This window comes from Tachypleus tridentatus, chromosome 6 (genome assembly GCF_004210375.1).
Source record: "Tachypleus tridentatus isolate NWPU-2018 chromosome 6, ASM421037v1, whole genome shotgun sequence".
Lineage (NCBI taxonomy): Eukaryota > Metazoa > Arthropoda > Merostomata > Xiphosura > Limulidae > Tachypleus > Tachypleus tridentatus.
This window is the reverse complement of record NC_134830.1, coordinates 72,608,863-72,625,563: the sequence shown is the minus strand read 5'-3', so window position 1 is coordinate 72,625,563 and position 16,701 is coordinate 72,608,863. Positions and strand designations below refer to the sequence as shown.

Here is a 16,701-nt window from a genome sequence, read left to right as displayed (position 1 = left end):
GCTTTCATTTTCAGCTCATTAAATGGAATGTCAAGTGGACAAAATCGAGCATTTTCGACACCATCTGCTTTTCGCATTTAATTTCTTGCAATTTCGTTTAAAACAATGCATACTATATACCTAGGTATTACATGAAATAAAGTATCATAATAAATGTTTTGGGTGTAATGTGTTCATGCATTGAAGTATTGTATAGTCTTGCATGTAATGCTTGAATGAAATTATTTAAAAATGCTCACGAATTATTCCTCAACCTAATATTTGCACACATTAAGTATTTCTACTATAATTTTTGATACGTATATCTTCACAAAATTTGGTAGACATTTGGTAAAGATTGCAAGTATTTTGTTTACAAAAAATCAGATTTTTTTAATGAAATATTTTTACTGAAGATTTGTTTGTGAACATAGAATAATCTGTTTCTTTGCTAGTCTAAGTGCAAAGTGATTTCATGTTATGATTAAAAAATTATGCTCCATCCTAAAAATCTCAGATATTATATGTGTAACCTCTAAAACCTCCTAAATACATTTCAAATATTTGTTTTAAGTAAGACTTTATACTTTGTGTTATTTTATATATTCTGAATATGTGGGGTCTGTCACTTAACCAACCTCATAAATGTCATAAAAGGATTAGGAAATAAATAGAGATTATGCTTTTTTGATGCTAGAATGACTACATATTGCAACACGAAAATTCAAATGTTTAGTAGCTTAAATCTTATAACACTATAGATTTACATATTTATCATTTTTTATTATACTGACCTTCCAGTCATGCCTAGCCAAATTACATAACTTGCACTGACACGGTTGCATGTGCACTCATAATATGTATCCAGTAATATAAAATTGATCTTTAGCCTTTCCTGTGTTTTAATGGACTAGTATTTTGTAATATACAGTCACATTTCATTCATTATACATTATATATACATTCAGTGGCTACTTTATTAGGTACACTTGCTCTTTGAACCAAATAGCCAAACAGTGAATCATTTGGCTTTAACTCAATATATGAACCATGCAGACATGGCTAAGAGGTTCAGTTGTTGTTCGACTAAACAACAAAATGGGGAAGGTGCACGATCCAAGCAACTCTGACTGTGGACTGATTGTTGTGTCAGACATGGTAGTTACAGGATCTTAGAAACTACTGACCTTCTGGGATTTTCACACACTAAAGTGTCTAGAGTTTACAGAGAATGGTGTGAAAAACAAAAACATCCAGTGTGCAACAGTTCTGTGGATGAAAACACTTTGTTAATGAAAGAGATCAGAGGAGAATGGCCAGACTCATTCAAACTGACAGGAAGGTCACAAATACTCAACCTCTTTTTACAACAGTGGTGTGCAGAAGGGCATCTCTGAACTCACAGTGTGTCGAACCTTAAAGCAGATGGGTTACAGCAGCAGAAGATCAAGCTGGGTTCCTCTCCTGTCAACTAAGAACAGGAAGATGAGGCTACAGTGAGCATGGGATTACCAAAACTGGAAGATTGAAGATTGGAAAAATGTTGCCTGGTCTGATGAATCTCAATTTCTGCTGTGACATGTGGATGATAGGGTCAGAATTAGACACAAACAATATGAATCCATGGATCCGTCCTGCCTTGTGTCAATGGTATAGGCTGATGGTGGTGGTGAAATGATGTAGAGAATGTTATCTTTGCACAAATTAAACCTGTTAATAACAGTTAAGCATCATTTGAATGTCACAGCATACCTGAACATTGTTGCTGGCCATGTGTATCTCTTTATGCATAGTCTACACGTTTTCCAATGGCTACTTCCAGCAAGATAATGCACCTTATAACAAAGCATCCATCATCTCAAGCTGGTTCCATGAACATGAGAATGACTTCAGTGTACTCTGATGGCCTGCACAGTCCCCATATGTTAATCCAATAGAATACCTTTGATGAGGTGGAATGGAAGGTTTGCAGCATGAATATATGGCCAACAAATCTGCAGGAACTGCATAATGGTATCAAGTCAGCAGAGACCAAAATCCCTAAGGGATGTTTCCAGCACCTTGTCAAATCCATGATGTGAATAATTCTGGCTATTCTGGAGGCAAGTACTACCTGGTACTAGATGGGTGTACCTAATCAAGTGGCCACTGAGTGTATGTATGTATATTATTACTATTTAAAAATAAATGATAAAAATTATTTTGCTTGAAACATAGAACAATAAATCAAGAAGTAAAGCTTAAATTATAGTGGAATTCTATGGTATCAGTGTGGTTGTTTATGATATTTTGGTTATTTAACTGTACATATACCTCATAAAAAAAATTTTGTTTAACATCCTCCACATTCAAAATTGTAAAAGACTTAGCAACCAATGTTCTTCAGCAACCAAGTACAAAGGTTGTAGCGAGAAGAGATAATTGTTTGCTTCAAATGTATCAATAGCTTAGAGTGTCTTCAGAGTGGTTTTCTCAGCCATTTTAATCTTTGAAAAGGCTAACACATTTTTTCAATCCAAGATTTCAGTGAGATAGGTTGGTTATTCACATGCCATATATTGAAGTAAGTGTATATAAGAGAATGTTTCCAAAAATGGAAAGAGTTGAATGGGGCCATTGTGTTTGATTCAGTACCTAAGCCATATCTCAGCAAAATAAAAAGATATGAGGTTTTTATTTTATATTTTACCTTGATAATATTAGTAATTTGAGTTCCTGATTTGTATGAAACTGTAGACTTGGTATTTTGACATCACAAACATGCTGCATTCAACATACCACATGACTTACTAAGATTTATATTTGGATGTGTTCTTTTCATGTCTACTTTTAAATTAAGAAATTAACTCATATATATTATTAATGTTTGAATTATAATCTACAATTTGATTTCAAACTTATTAACAAATTTATAAAATAATAGTTCAATAAAACTGTGAATGCAAGTCAACAAATGTGATGACATGGCCTTTACTCATGACCCTTTGTGAAAGGGTTAATAGTGGCCCCTTTATAATTTTGGAAAAGTAATAGGTATGTATCAAAAATGACATTAGGATTAGAAGACAAACATCTTATGCAGTGCATCTCAGAGACTGTGTTTATTTATTGTTTTGGTGTGTGGGAAAACTTTCATTTCTCTAAAGTGTATTAAAACTTAGACAAATTTATCTAAAAAAGTAACAGTTTACTAAATAATTAACACTGACATATTACTTCACCAGTTTTAGGCACCATAATTTTGAGAGTATTTCCTGGTAATACTGCTTTCCATTGTAAACAAAATGGATTAAATAATATGTTAATACCTTTAAAAATGATCAACACTGCTTAGTATTTATGTGATTTTTATGAACATTTAGCTTTTGTACTTTTATTTCCAAGAATTACTTCATTAAATTCTGTGGGAAACACAGTTTAGGATAGCCTATCACATGAATTTTCTTAGTTTCACTCTTAAAAACAGAATAAAACAAACATTCCCATCTAGTGATTCATATCTGAATTTGATGTTAATATTGATAAGAACTAAAAAGAGAGTGAAGGGAAACAGATGGAGGGATGTCTGATTAGTGAAATAGATAGAGAAACAGAACAAAAATTACAGTGGTATGCAATTGTTGGTGATTAGTAAACAAATTGTAAACTTTCCATACATAATTTTTTTCAAGAAGCATATGTAAATATTTGCTTTTTAATTCAAACCATGATTACAGATTGCAACTGTACTTTAAATAAATATATAGAAACTCTCTTTTTTTATATTAATTACTTTTAGCAGTTATCTCTAAATAAAAAAAATTGAGGATTTTCAAAATATTTGTTATGTATTGCTTACCCTTTTCAGATGTGAAAATAATGTTTTTTTTTAATTCTGAATGTTCTTTACATTTTAGACTAATACAATTTTGTGATGACTAGTACTGTCTCATTTCATAGAAATATTTGCATACTCAAAAGTCTTTGATAGTGTATGTGTAAACACATGAACTAATGATATTTCATCCTACACTTTGTAGCCATTATTGTAAATTCAATTATCAGTATAAAATATTTTGATAGGTTGCAACGTAAGCAGGCAGGTACAAAAGACAAAGTTTTGAGTACTTTTGGATGGTCATTATTTGGTGGTGTCTCAGACCATTATATAAGAGACTTTTGTCTTCAAGGGATCAAAGGATCTGTATGTGATGTGGACATAAGAAATGACCTAGTCACTTCTGCTCAGGTAATTTTGAGAATTGTTATGTTGTGAACCATTGTTTCTTTTAGGGAATTAAAACAGATTATTTGATTTCTTTAGAAATAGAATAAATAATCTTGTAGAATTGCTTATGAGAATTTTTAGTTTACATGATCACAATTATTTTAATACAAATGTATGTTGATTGTTTTGGAATTTTGCACAAAGCTACTTGAGGGCTATCTGTGCTAGCCGTCCCTAATTTAGCAGTGTAAGACTAGAGGGAAGGCAGCTAGTCATCACCACCCACCGCCAACTCTTGGGCTACTCTTACCAACGAATAGTGGGATTGACCGTCACATTATACGCCCCCACGGCTGGGAGGGCGAGCATGTTTAGCACATAGCGGGTGCGAACCCGCGACCCTCGGATTACGAGTCGCACGCCTTACGCGCTTGGCAATGCCAGGCCGATATATGTTGAAATGAAGTCTATTGATTTTTAGTTACTGAAAAATTTTATGTCATTCATCTCATGAATTCATCTCATTAGTTAAAAGCTGATATATTTTGCATCTTCTAGCATTAAATTTTATATGTAATTAATCATCATCTAAATAAATTATGATTTTTTTGCATGTAAGTCCATAAAGATGATTAATATTAAACATGTAGTTTACAATGAAAACTTTCCCAGAGAGAAATGACCATTTGCATTCAGCATCATCTCAGTATGCATTCAGCTACTAAGTGTTACCACATAGAGACACATTAACTATCATTTGTTTTCAATGTATTTTTCTAATTATTTTCTAGTATGGTGAAGCATTTGGGCTTATAAAACATTAATATTAATATGTACAGCAATATTTTTGTTCAGAATGCATTTGAAATACATACTATGAATTAAATTATTCTTGTGTGTGTAAAAAACAGCTGGTATGGATAGAGAAAGCACTATGTAGAGGAGAGAACATTGTTTCAACCTTCTTGAGTCATCATCAGGTTTACAAAGAAAGAAAGAGGTAACTGACCGATAGCTGACCACAAGTTTGAAGGGGGTTGTGTAATTGAGTGCAGGAGTGTAACAGACATGCTTAAATGTTGGATTATATTTATTAATATAGGTATAAGGTGTTCCTTTGTATTGGTTTATTTTGAGCTTGAGTTGTACAAGTAAGGCTTCTTTAATTTTGTGTTTGTTTATTTAGTATTTGGATGTTTTCTTCAGTTATGTTGTGTTTGTTTGATTTGCAGTATTTGAAAACATGTGAAGGTGACTTTTTTGTTCCATTATTCTACTTGTTTCTCCAATATAGAAATTGTGGCAGTTATCACATTGTGTTTTACAAATAATGTTGGTGTGGTGTTTGTCAGTATAGTTTTTACATAGTATTGACCTTAGTTTTGTGCCTGGTTTTTGAATAAATTTAGTATTAACTGGAATGCCATATTTTGTTACTAGTTTTTGCCAAATGTTGGTTATTTTTCTGCTGATGTCAGGGATATATGGTGTGCAGCTGCATGTGGCTTCATGATTTTTTGAATCGTGGGGTATATTTACTTTTGTTAATTGATTTTGCATTTTGTCTAGGTGTGTGTGTATAATGTTTTATATGGTTTGTGGAGGAACCTTTTGATGTTGATGAAGTATTGTTTTATTTTGTCTAAATCGTCATTAATTTTATCTGGTGAGGATAGTTTTATGGCTGTGTTTATTTGGTTTCTTAGTGTGTTGAGTTTTTGTTTTGTTTCTTGTGCTGAGTCCCAAGGAATGTATAGTCCAGTTTTGGTGATTTTTCAGTGGATTCCTGTTTTAAATTGTGTATCAGTTCTTGTAATTTGGAGGTTAAGAAATGATATTTGATTGCTTTCTTCCTGTTCACAGGTGAAGTTAATGTTGGGATGTATAGAGTTAACGTGATTGAAAAATTAACTGTGTGTTCTGTATATGTGAATCCCACAATCATGTCATCTACGAATCTATACCAGTATAGTGGTGGATGTAATGCTGCGTTAATTGCTTGTGTTTCAACTTGTGTCATAAAAATATTGGCTAGAACTGGTGATATTGGATTTAGCCCATATTTAGGCCATTTGTTTGTATATAGTTGTGGTTGTTGAACATGAAGTTTGTCTTCATCCTGGTGAATTCTATGAAGGTTGCTAATTGGTTGCTGGGAATGTCTATTGATGGGTTAGGGTCTCTGATATAGAGTTCTAAAGCTTTCTTGCAGGCTTCAGTGGTTGGGACTTCTGTAAAGAGGGGATATGACATTGAAACTGGCCATTAAGGCTTTATGGTTAAGTTGATTAAGGTTAGATTTTAAATTAAAGGAGTCTTTGATGAATGAGCTGGCTGATGTTACATATTTGGAGAATGCCCATGCTATGTATTTACCAAGATTGTAATTAAATGGTCTTGCGTTGGTAGGAATAAAGTTTTTTTGAAATTGTATTGGCTTTTTTTCATTTTTAGTAGTATTTTGTTCAGTTGCATTTTGTGTGTCTTTGTTGGATTTGTGTGTATTGGTTTAAATTTGTTTGTAGTCTCACTCACACCACAAATATACAGCATTCCCAAACCTCATAAAGCAGATTGTCCACTATGACCAATAATATCCACATATGAATCATTTAATTACAATCTTGGTAAATACATAGCATGGGTATTCTTCAAATATGTAACATCAGTCAGTTCATTTGTCAAAGACTCCTTTAATTTAAAATCTAACCTTAATCAACTTAACCATAAAGCCTTAATGGTTTAAATTTGTTTGTGTCTGATAGGATGTTCTTCATTTTTAGGATGTATTCATTTGTGTTCATTATGGCTATAGCATTTCCTTTATCTGCTTTTAGAATTTTTATGTTTTTGTCTTGTTTTAGGTTTTTAATGGAATTAATGTCTCTTTTTGTCAGGTTGTTCTTTAGTTTTCTGTGTTGTGAAATTATGTTGATGGTTTTGTGAGAAAATTCTTTGAAAAAATCATTTAAGATGTTGTTTTTTAGGTGTTTCTGAAAAGTATAATTTTTTAATTTTTCCTGGGAAGTTTGGTTGTTGGACAACAATAGAATTGTTGAAGTTGTCTTTTTTCTGTTGGTTGTTTTTGTTTTTCTATGGAAAGTATCACAAGTCTCCTGGCTAGCTCTTCTAAACATGTTTTAATTTCTAAGGTTGGGATGTATCTAGGTGCTATTGCAAAGTTGAGTCCTTTGCTAAGTAGATGTATCTCGTCTGTGTTTAATTGTTGGTTGGATCTGTTAATTATGAGGTTAGCCATTGGTTTGTCATGTTGGTGTCTTTTTTGTTGTTTACATCTTAGTTTCTCTAGTTTTTTGTTGTGGTAGATCTTTTTATCCCTGTGGTTCCTAGTGTTGATTTGGTTTATGTTTCGTTGTACAAGTCCATAAATCTTTGGTTTAATGCAGCGTGCCATCTCATGGTCTACGTTTATTTTTTATTCTGTTAGTCATGTAGTTCTCTGTATTTCGTGTTTGATATGGCTTGAAGTAGTTTTTTCTGTAAATTTTGGATAATTCTTGAACTGACTTCATACTGCATGCATTATAAGAATATGAACCTACCATAAGTATTTAAAACAAAAAAAAGCTAGAAATATTAAGTGGAAGAATATAGCACCTTGTTAACTGCTTCAAAAATATAAACACATCAACATGTTAATTTGTAGAGTAAACATGTGTAATGTACATTTTACTATTTCTATTCTTCAATTTACACACACACACACACACATATATATAGTTATTTATTCGTATCCAAGTTTAACGTACATTTGCTTGCCTGCTGTGTATCCAACAGTCACTGAGACATTTGCAAAGGTGAAATGTCTGTATTGGGCTTAAGATATCATTGTATTGTGGTAACTTTAGTTAAAATTTATTTCTTAACAAGTATCAGATATGCAATAAAAAACAGCATGTTCACTCCACAGATAAGAGGAGTCTTATCTAGTTGATAACATGACTGAGTTTCTTTATATGTAAAATAATGAGCCTGGAAATGGTTCCTATAGTTGTACTTTCATTTGAGCACACTTTTTCTAGATGCTTTTGCTGCTTGTTGCAACATTACACATCCACTTTTCTGGTCCCTCATTCTCAGCTCTTGCTGTGGATGCATTTAGTCAGGACTGGTCTAACATTTTCTCTGTGCCAACCATCCTATTCATCTTCTCTCTCATGTCCTTTCTCTCTTTTAGATCATTCCACGTCAAGTTCTCCTACTCTCTCTCTGCACTGGCTGGCCCAGCTGTGGTTTCCTGTAATGAAACTTCCCTGGTTCTCTTCTCCTCTTCCTCTGTTACACTCTTCGCTCCTTCAACCTCACTCCTTTCTCTCCCATCCAACTGAGTTGTCATTCTGGCATCATGTGTATATTTTGTCCATTGCAAGATATTCCAGAATCCTCACATGTACATTTCTTTTCTTCCTCATTCCATTAATTTTCATCCATCATTATCTGTCCACAAAATAGGTGCACTTTCAATGGTTTGTCTCTGTGTCATTTTTTTTTCTACTTACAATGTTTCTAAATTTTTACATGGCTGTTCAACTATTGATCATTGCTGGCTGCAGGGGAGTTATACCTACTACTTTCAATTATTCTAATTATCACCATGTATTCTCCTCTCCTTTATCTGTTTTTTGTTCTTTTTGCCACCTTTATCTTCTTCATCTAGTAGTCCTTCGTTGTTTGAGCCTAAATATTGTTTGTCACATCCTTACCTTGCTTCTCTTTGAACCTTTGGTCATTTGTTCCTTGTCTGTCTTTTGCTTAAGTTTTATTTTTCTTTTGTTTGTAGCTGTAGGAAATGTGATATATATGCCATTCATGCTTTTCATTTTACTTTCCATCATTTTTATGTTCTTAATTATCCTGTTTGTGCTTTTCTCCTTAAAAATCAGTGACTTGTAAAGGGCATTCACTTCCTTCAACTTGTAACTTTTATTCTTGTTCTACCCTGGAGCATTTTCTCTGTTTAGTCTAGGCATTTTATTTTTATTTGTCTCACAGTTTTCATGGTTCATGCTTCTGTATATTTATTCTTTAGAATTTCTTCCTTTACCCATACAGGATGGCTACAATAGCTCATCCGAATAACCTGAGTTTAATTGGATGTAGATTCACATCAAACTTTTTCAGATCTCCTCTTACCAAATACAACACCTTACTCTCTCTCTATCTATTGGAAATGCATTTTTGCTAGTGTAAAATGTTAACTTTAATCAACATTATGACAAATCAAAGAAAAATTAAATGTAATTAACCTATCCACAAATGCCCACTTATCCAATTCATTTGATTGTCATGAGTAGTAACCTATGTATCCACCTATGTCTAGTTATTAATTACATGTATTTTTTGCTAAATATTAATTACTAATTAATTTATATCCTGTGTTTCAGCTACTAATATGCTGCTATCTTTGGGAAATTCCTGAAAACAATTGTATATGATGGCAGAAGTCCTTGGTCTTTTTCTTAGAAAGGCTGGTGCATTGTCACTTGTCAAGGGTCTCCTCCATATGGATTTAATCAATTATTTCAGTAGTTTCAAGATAAATATCCAGCTTGTCTTTATGAGTCAGGCTGAGTGTCTTTATTGGCTGCAGGGAGTATAACTTCAATAGTATTTTAACATATAGTCTTTTTCTGTAACATCAAGGTTAACACAGACAGATTAATAGTACAGAGTCTTGAACTTTTATTATGTTCCTGAATTCTGACACTTGTTGGAGGCAGCAACATTCATAAGGATTACTGTAAATGACATTTTTATCTATACTGGGATTTTGGGTTATTTGATTTGTGCTAATTATATTCAAATAATGTTTTGGCTTCTGAATAATGTTCTAGCTTAATGCTATATGTTTTCAGAGAAAAACCTTTATCTTAAGACAACTGTGTATTTTTAATTTTCATACTGCTTATTCTTTATGTTTATTTTTATTTACTTTTTTATCAGGTATTTAAGGTATCCAGTGTGGAGGAGAGTTGTAGTGATCTGTTTTTCTTGTCTTAGCAACTTTTTTATTACAAATTTTGTTGGTTCTGGGGACAGTCTGTGACACTTGATTGTACTCTGTTGAGATAGCCTGATGTAAGTCAAAATATTTGTAGGTTTCCTGTAAACTTCTGTCATATATGAGTTATGTATTTTGGTGATCATCACTTCTAAGAATTACAGTTTATCTTTTTCAATTTCTATTGGTAAGTTATATTGCTGGATATCTGTTCATGGTTCATGAATTCTTGAGTCTTGACTGTAGTTTAGGTCCATGTTATAAATGTATAGTAAATATGTCTGAGCCAAATCCTGAGTCTTAGAGTAACTGTTCTTAGGACATTATCTTCAAAATGTTTCTATTATTTTCAAGCTGTTCATGGAGTATTTTTAGTGCATTAAAGAAGAGGTTGGTTACAGAAAAACTAATCATTGTGCTTTGTAAGCTCATATGACTTTTACATTCTCTGTAAGGATGTTTTACTAGTTAATGGTGATACTATGTCTGTACATTATAGCATGGTAAATCTCTGTAATTATTTTGTGGATGATGGGGAGTATAATGTTGCTTTTGAATTTTAAGATGACCATAGATGTGTGGGTTGGTACTTTTTTGTACTGTTATTTATAAGTTTTTGTTTGAAACTCCTTCTGATGTTCCTTCAGGAATTGATAAAACTTTTTTTAGGTTTGTTGTTGTGTTGGATTTTATCTTCTTATAATTGTTTTTAGCTAGAGTTTGAAGCTTGAAGATCTATTCCTCTTTTTTCCATGATAAAAATGGAAGTCCCTTTTTTTATGGTAGAATTTCTATGATATTGTCTTAACAAGATGAAGGACTCCAATAAGTCAGAATTTGGAACTATGTTAAAACATACAAGATCTTTCTGCAACAGTCTATTATCTAATAAGAGACCACATAATAAAGTGGAATAACACTGAATCGATAAGATACGAATAAGAAGATACAGATATTCTCTGAAGATGGTAGCATATATCAAACTTTAGTAACCTGAGGATCCTTTTTAACTTGAAATTTTTTCTCAGACCCCCAACCTATCAATATTTTCTTTTGAAAAACAGTTTTATGCATTTAAGAAGTTGTAATCTGAAGTTAAATGTTTCACTTCATATAAATTTAATTTTGCAAAAAATAATTTTATTCTATAAACCATATTTTTTAAATATTTTAAAGAAAGTTCAGACTTACAGACCTCCTGGAATATTCTTGTGGACCACAGTTTGAGAAATACTGGTGTAGTTCATAAGTTGGACAGCTATTCTTTGTAGACTTATGTCAAATTGGGTGGGAGTTGTAATCTCGTGATGCATCATATTGTTTCCTTCTATCCACTTCTTGAAATTATTTTATTCTGAAGACACACAAAAGCAGAGATACCAAACATGACTCACAAACCCAATGTAATGCTCTTGCAGACCTCAGTTTGAGAAATGCTGATCTAGTTCATAGATTATACAACCATTATTTGTAATGTCATGATGCATCAGATTATTTTATTCCATCCAATTCTTGAAATTATTTTGTTGTAAAAACATACCAAAGATTTCAAATGTAATAATAATGACTGAATGCTGTAAATAGTTCTTGAAATTTTCATATTGTGAAAACATGCAAAAAATTAAAGGCACTAAACTTGTCAAATTTAATAGTTATTATTAAAGTAAGTTTGTAATCATTCAATTTGTGAGTAAACTGCAAATTAGTTTATCATTTGGTTTAATTGTAATTTTATTGTAGTGTTTGTAAATTAATGTTCTTGGAAAATAATACACTAACATTATATCTTTATTATCTTCTTTCTGTATAACATTAATATATATATATATATATATATCTTCATACTAATATATAGCTTCAAAAAGTGAGGTAGTGTGCATAATAAAATTAAACTTTTGATATTATTCTTATATCAAAGACTTCCTCACATCTTTCATGCTCTTTTAAAGTCATAAAGTTGCCAAAGATTGTAAAAGGTAAACTAACAGGATATTAGTACATTTTTACAAATATTTTTTCCCAATTTATATTAATTTATTACCTCCCACTTATAACTGTAAGTGGTTAATAAAATGCCTTGGATCATTACATTAACCATACATTAAAGAAAAGCTAAAAATTAGCTTTTTAAACTAAAAGTTATTATTTCAGTTATTTCTCAGTGTAATTTATTAACAATGCACAAAACGTCTAAGGGTTGAGTAGGTTGAATTAAAATGATTTGGAATATGCAAGCTGTCAAGTTACATAACTTAAGACAATATACACTAATGGTGGAATGTCATGTATTCAAATTATATTTTGAAAATAATTGGCATTTCATATGCAGTATGTCATTAAAAATTGATCAGAAGGGCAAGCAACAGCCCAGTCTGATGCAAAGTGTTTGTACACTCAGATCACAAAGGTGTCTTAAAATCATAGATTTAGATTTTTTCAAGATGGGGATATATCCTCTGTATTTAATGCAATTGTAAAACAAAGTTGAATTAAAATGATTTGGAATATGCAAACTGTCAAGCCACATAACTTAAGACAATATACACTAATGGTGGAATGTTATGTACTCAAATTATATTTTGAAAATAATTGGCATTTCATATGCAGTATGACATTAAAAATTGATTAGAAGGGCAGGTAACAGCCCAGTCTAATGCAAAGTGTTTGAACACTCAGATCACAAAGGTGTCTTAAAATCATAGATTTAGATATTTTCAAGATGGGGATAAATCATGTGTATTTAATGCAATTGGAAAAAAAAAAGAATATGGTTGAATTTTGGACACCAGGACCATCTGAAAAGAAACCTAAAATTAATTGTATTTTAGCCATGATAAGCAAAGTAAAGTGTTGCATTTTGTAACAAGTGAGAATGCCTTAAATACAGAGGTCAGTGCTAAAGCCTTTTATGTGTCCTTGGCAATGGCATACAAAATAATCAAGAAGTATCTCCATCTAGAAACAAGGTCAGTTGGGTAGGAGCTCAACTGTCACACACCTAAGGCAGCTCGAGAAAGAGATGAGTATTCATACTATACCATATGAAGCCATAAAGGTCAAATTGCTAGATGCATCACTGATGTATGTCTTTGTAATTGAACTCTTCTGTTGAAATTGTTGATGGTTACTACTATGCTCCCCTTGGTGTGGATTCTTGTATGTGGTGAGGAGACCTCCCAGGGAAAGTTCGGTTCTTTCAATAAACCTCCTCTGGGCTCTAAACATCCACCCACGTGTTTGCCATACATGGTGATCTGTGAAGGGGAGAAGAGAATTCTTATGGTTGAGTGGTCTAACCCTAACATACCACTTTGGCCTTGAATTCCTGTAGACAGGCAGCCTTGAGTGGCCCCCCTTGGGTCAATGGGCTTGTCCACTTGGGCTAGGGTCAACCAAGTACCAGTGTTGGATATTCTCAACAGGTCTTGTGGACATTGTATTTGATGCTGGTGCTTGGGTATAGTGCACATGAAACCCTGGCATTGCTGCAGTGTCCTTGTTTGACATTGTACTGCATCCCCTCACAGGGCTCCATAGTGAGTGGGGTCAGTGGGCACTGATATATTCCTTTTTTTATGTATCATCCAAATAAAAACTCAAATAAAATAGTGAAAAAAAGAGTCCATAGGCAATGACCATGCCATACATATTTTGAGCAGTAATTTTCAGTATCTGTAACACCTGTACCTCGTTTTCTTATACTACATTTTCTTTCAGACAAACCTTTAGGGCAAATTTCTCTCTTTCTCATTCAGAAGGGACTAGAGGGACTTGCTGGCTCTCCAAAGTCAGTAAAGAAGCTTTGATCTGGTGACATATTGGTGGAAACATCCACATCTCAACACAGTGAACTTCTCCTGCATTCAAAGATGATTGGAGATACACCTCATGCTACTTTGAATTCATCATGAAGAATTATTGTTGAGAAGGATTTGAAGAACATCTCCCAAGTCAGAGATTGTCATTGGTTTCTCCATCCAAAGTGTTTCTGCAGTGAGGCATATCTCCACTCGCAAAGATGGAATTACGAAGCCGACCAATGTCATCATTCTGACATTTACATCACAGAACTTGATCCTGCCATCAGTAGATGACTTTGTGGCAGCAGTAACTGACTGTATTTTACAAGCAGCTGCTCAATGTATTCCTAAAACCTCAACATGTTTTCCATGACATCCTTGTCCATGGTGGAATCCTGCCTCCTACATGGTATAGAAAAATCAAAAATGGGCCTGGGATACTTTTCGTGTGTACCCCACACTTTCAAACTGCATTGCTTTCCAGCAGGCCTGGGCACATGCTTGGAGGGTAAGACATCAAAACCAGAAGGAATCTTGGATTAAGTTCACAACCGGCATATCTTCTACCACCTGTTCCAAAGTCATATGGGACAAGATTCAAAAGGTCAGTTGACAATGTAATTCTGTCTCCCTCTCGATCATGCTCTCTGATGGCCAGGATGTAGCTGATACCCAGAACATTGCTGATACTCTAGGTAAAAGCTTTTGCCAAGTATCTAGCACTTCTGCCTCTTCTTCCACCTTCTTAGCCATCAAGACTCTGGCAGAGTGATCACCTCTTTCGCTTCAAGCTCATTGTGTCTATGACTATAATCATCCCTTTACAGTTGTAGAACTCAAAGTGGCCCTTTGTTGGTCTGACAGTACGTTAGTCGGACCTGATGATGTACACTATGAAATGCTGTGCCATCTATCTTGTGCTTCTCTTGCTGTTCTGCTGATTGTTTTTAACTGTATCTAGCAGGAGAATGTTTTTCCTGATGCCTGCCACCAGGCTATTGTCCTACTTTTCTCTAAGCCTAGTAATGATCCCAAGATTCCTTCAAACTACCATCCACTTGCTTTGACAAGCTGTTTCTGTGAGACCTAAGAGAGGATGGTTAATGCTTGTCTTTTTGGTTCCTTGAATCAAACAACCTCTTCTTGCTCACCCAGTGTGGGTTCCAACGAGAGCATTCCACCATAGACCACCTGATTCGACTTGAAAAGTCAATCAGAGAATTCTTTCTCAAATGACAACATCTTGTGCCAACATTCTTTGACATTGAGAAGGCTTATGGTACAACATAGAGGTATGGCATTTTGTAAGACCTCCATATATATGTGTTATGTGGCCATTTGCCCATTTTTATTACAAACATTTTAATGGACAGGAGATCTCAAGTTTATGTGGGTTTCACACTTCCCATTCTTTTCTACAGAATCTTGGAGTCCCTCAGGGCTGTGTTTTGAGTGTCACACTTTTCAGTATAAAGATTAATGCATCACTGAACAACTCCCTCTTACTGTTGCAAATGGGCTTTCTGTTGACAACTTTCACATCTTATGTCAGTAGTTGAACATGAGGTTTCCTGAGTGGCATCCTCAGACTGCTCTTGATCTTTTACTGAAGTGGACCATAGGAAACAGCATTAACTTCTCTCTCTCTAAAACCGTTTGCATGCACTTTTGCCACTAACAAGGTATTCATCCTGATCCTAAGCTTTGTATCAGTGAAGTTGTGCTGCCATTGGTCCCTGAGACAAAGTTTTTGGGGCTTCTCTTTGACTGTAAGCTGACCTTTATACCACACATCAAGCAGCTACAGGTCAAATATACAAGAGCACTGAGCACCCTTTGTGTCTTCTATTCCACCACTTGAGGAGTGGATTGATGTTCTACGCTAAAGATATATCATGCTCTTATTTGATCAAAACTCGACTATGGATCTCTGGTCTATGGCTCTGCCAGAACTTCAGCCTTAAAGGTGAACTGGACCCCATTTATCATCAAGGACTTCAGCTCTGCACTGGGGCTTTCTGCACTTCCCCTGTTCAAAGCTTGTACATATGGAGTCTCATGAACCTTCTTTGCACCTCTGCCATTTGCAACTGTCTTTACTATATGCTATGAAACTTCATTCCTCACCAAAGCATCCCACCTGGGTTTGTATATTCCTTTCTCAGTGGGCCATGCTTTTTAGAACAGACAATCTTCCATTTTTCCATTTTGCCTTCATATCCAGGTGCAGTTGGATGAATTGTGTCTGTGTTGGATAGCATTGCTATATCCACTGATTATGTCCCCAAATGTGACCTTTCTTTAAGTCATCTGAGAAAAGCAGACACTCGTGATTGGAAATACAATATGTTATTTGCTGAACATCATTCGAACCACCCTTCCATTTCTCTTTATACAAGTTATTCAAAATCAGATGATTCTGTGGGCTCTGCCATGATATGTTGTGGTTTGATGGTTGCACACAGAATCCTCTCTGCATTTTTTGTGTTCACTGTTGAACTGTACACCATTTCTCATGTCTTGGACCACATCATAGCTTAGCAGTATTCAAATTGCACTATATTTACTGACTCGCTTAGTTCTCTACTGGCCATGGAATTGCTTTACATTAGTTCTCACCCTGTTCTTGCTGATATTCAAAACCAACTGGCCCATCTCTCTTTATCATCTACTTCTATCCAGTTTTTCTGGAT

General features: G+C 34.0%; 1 protein-coding gene across 10 annotated transcripts in view; it reads left to right on the top strand.

Annotated features, from left to right (window-relative positions):
- LOC143252792 (folliculin-interacting protein 2-like) overlaps positions 1–16,701 on the top strand; it is a 116,593-nt gene that overhangs the window by 90,153 nt on the left and 9,739 nt on the right. For all 10 annotated transcript variants that reach the window (XR_013029142.1, XM_076505495.1, XM_076505497.1 and 7 more), the window contains one exon: positions 4,042–4,207. Coding sequence is in view for 9 of the 10 variants with exons in the window: in XM_076505495.1 (XP_076361610.1) it covers positions 4,042–4,207 (166 nt within the window). In the remaining variant the exon portion in view is untranslated. The remainder of the gene's footprint in view (positions 1–4,041; positions 4,208–16,701) is intronic.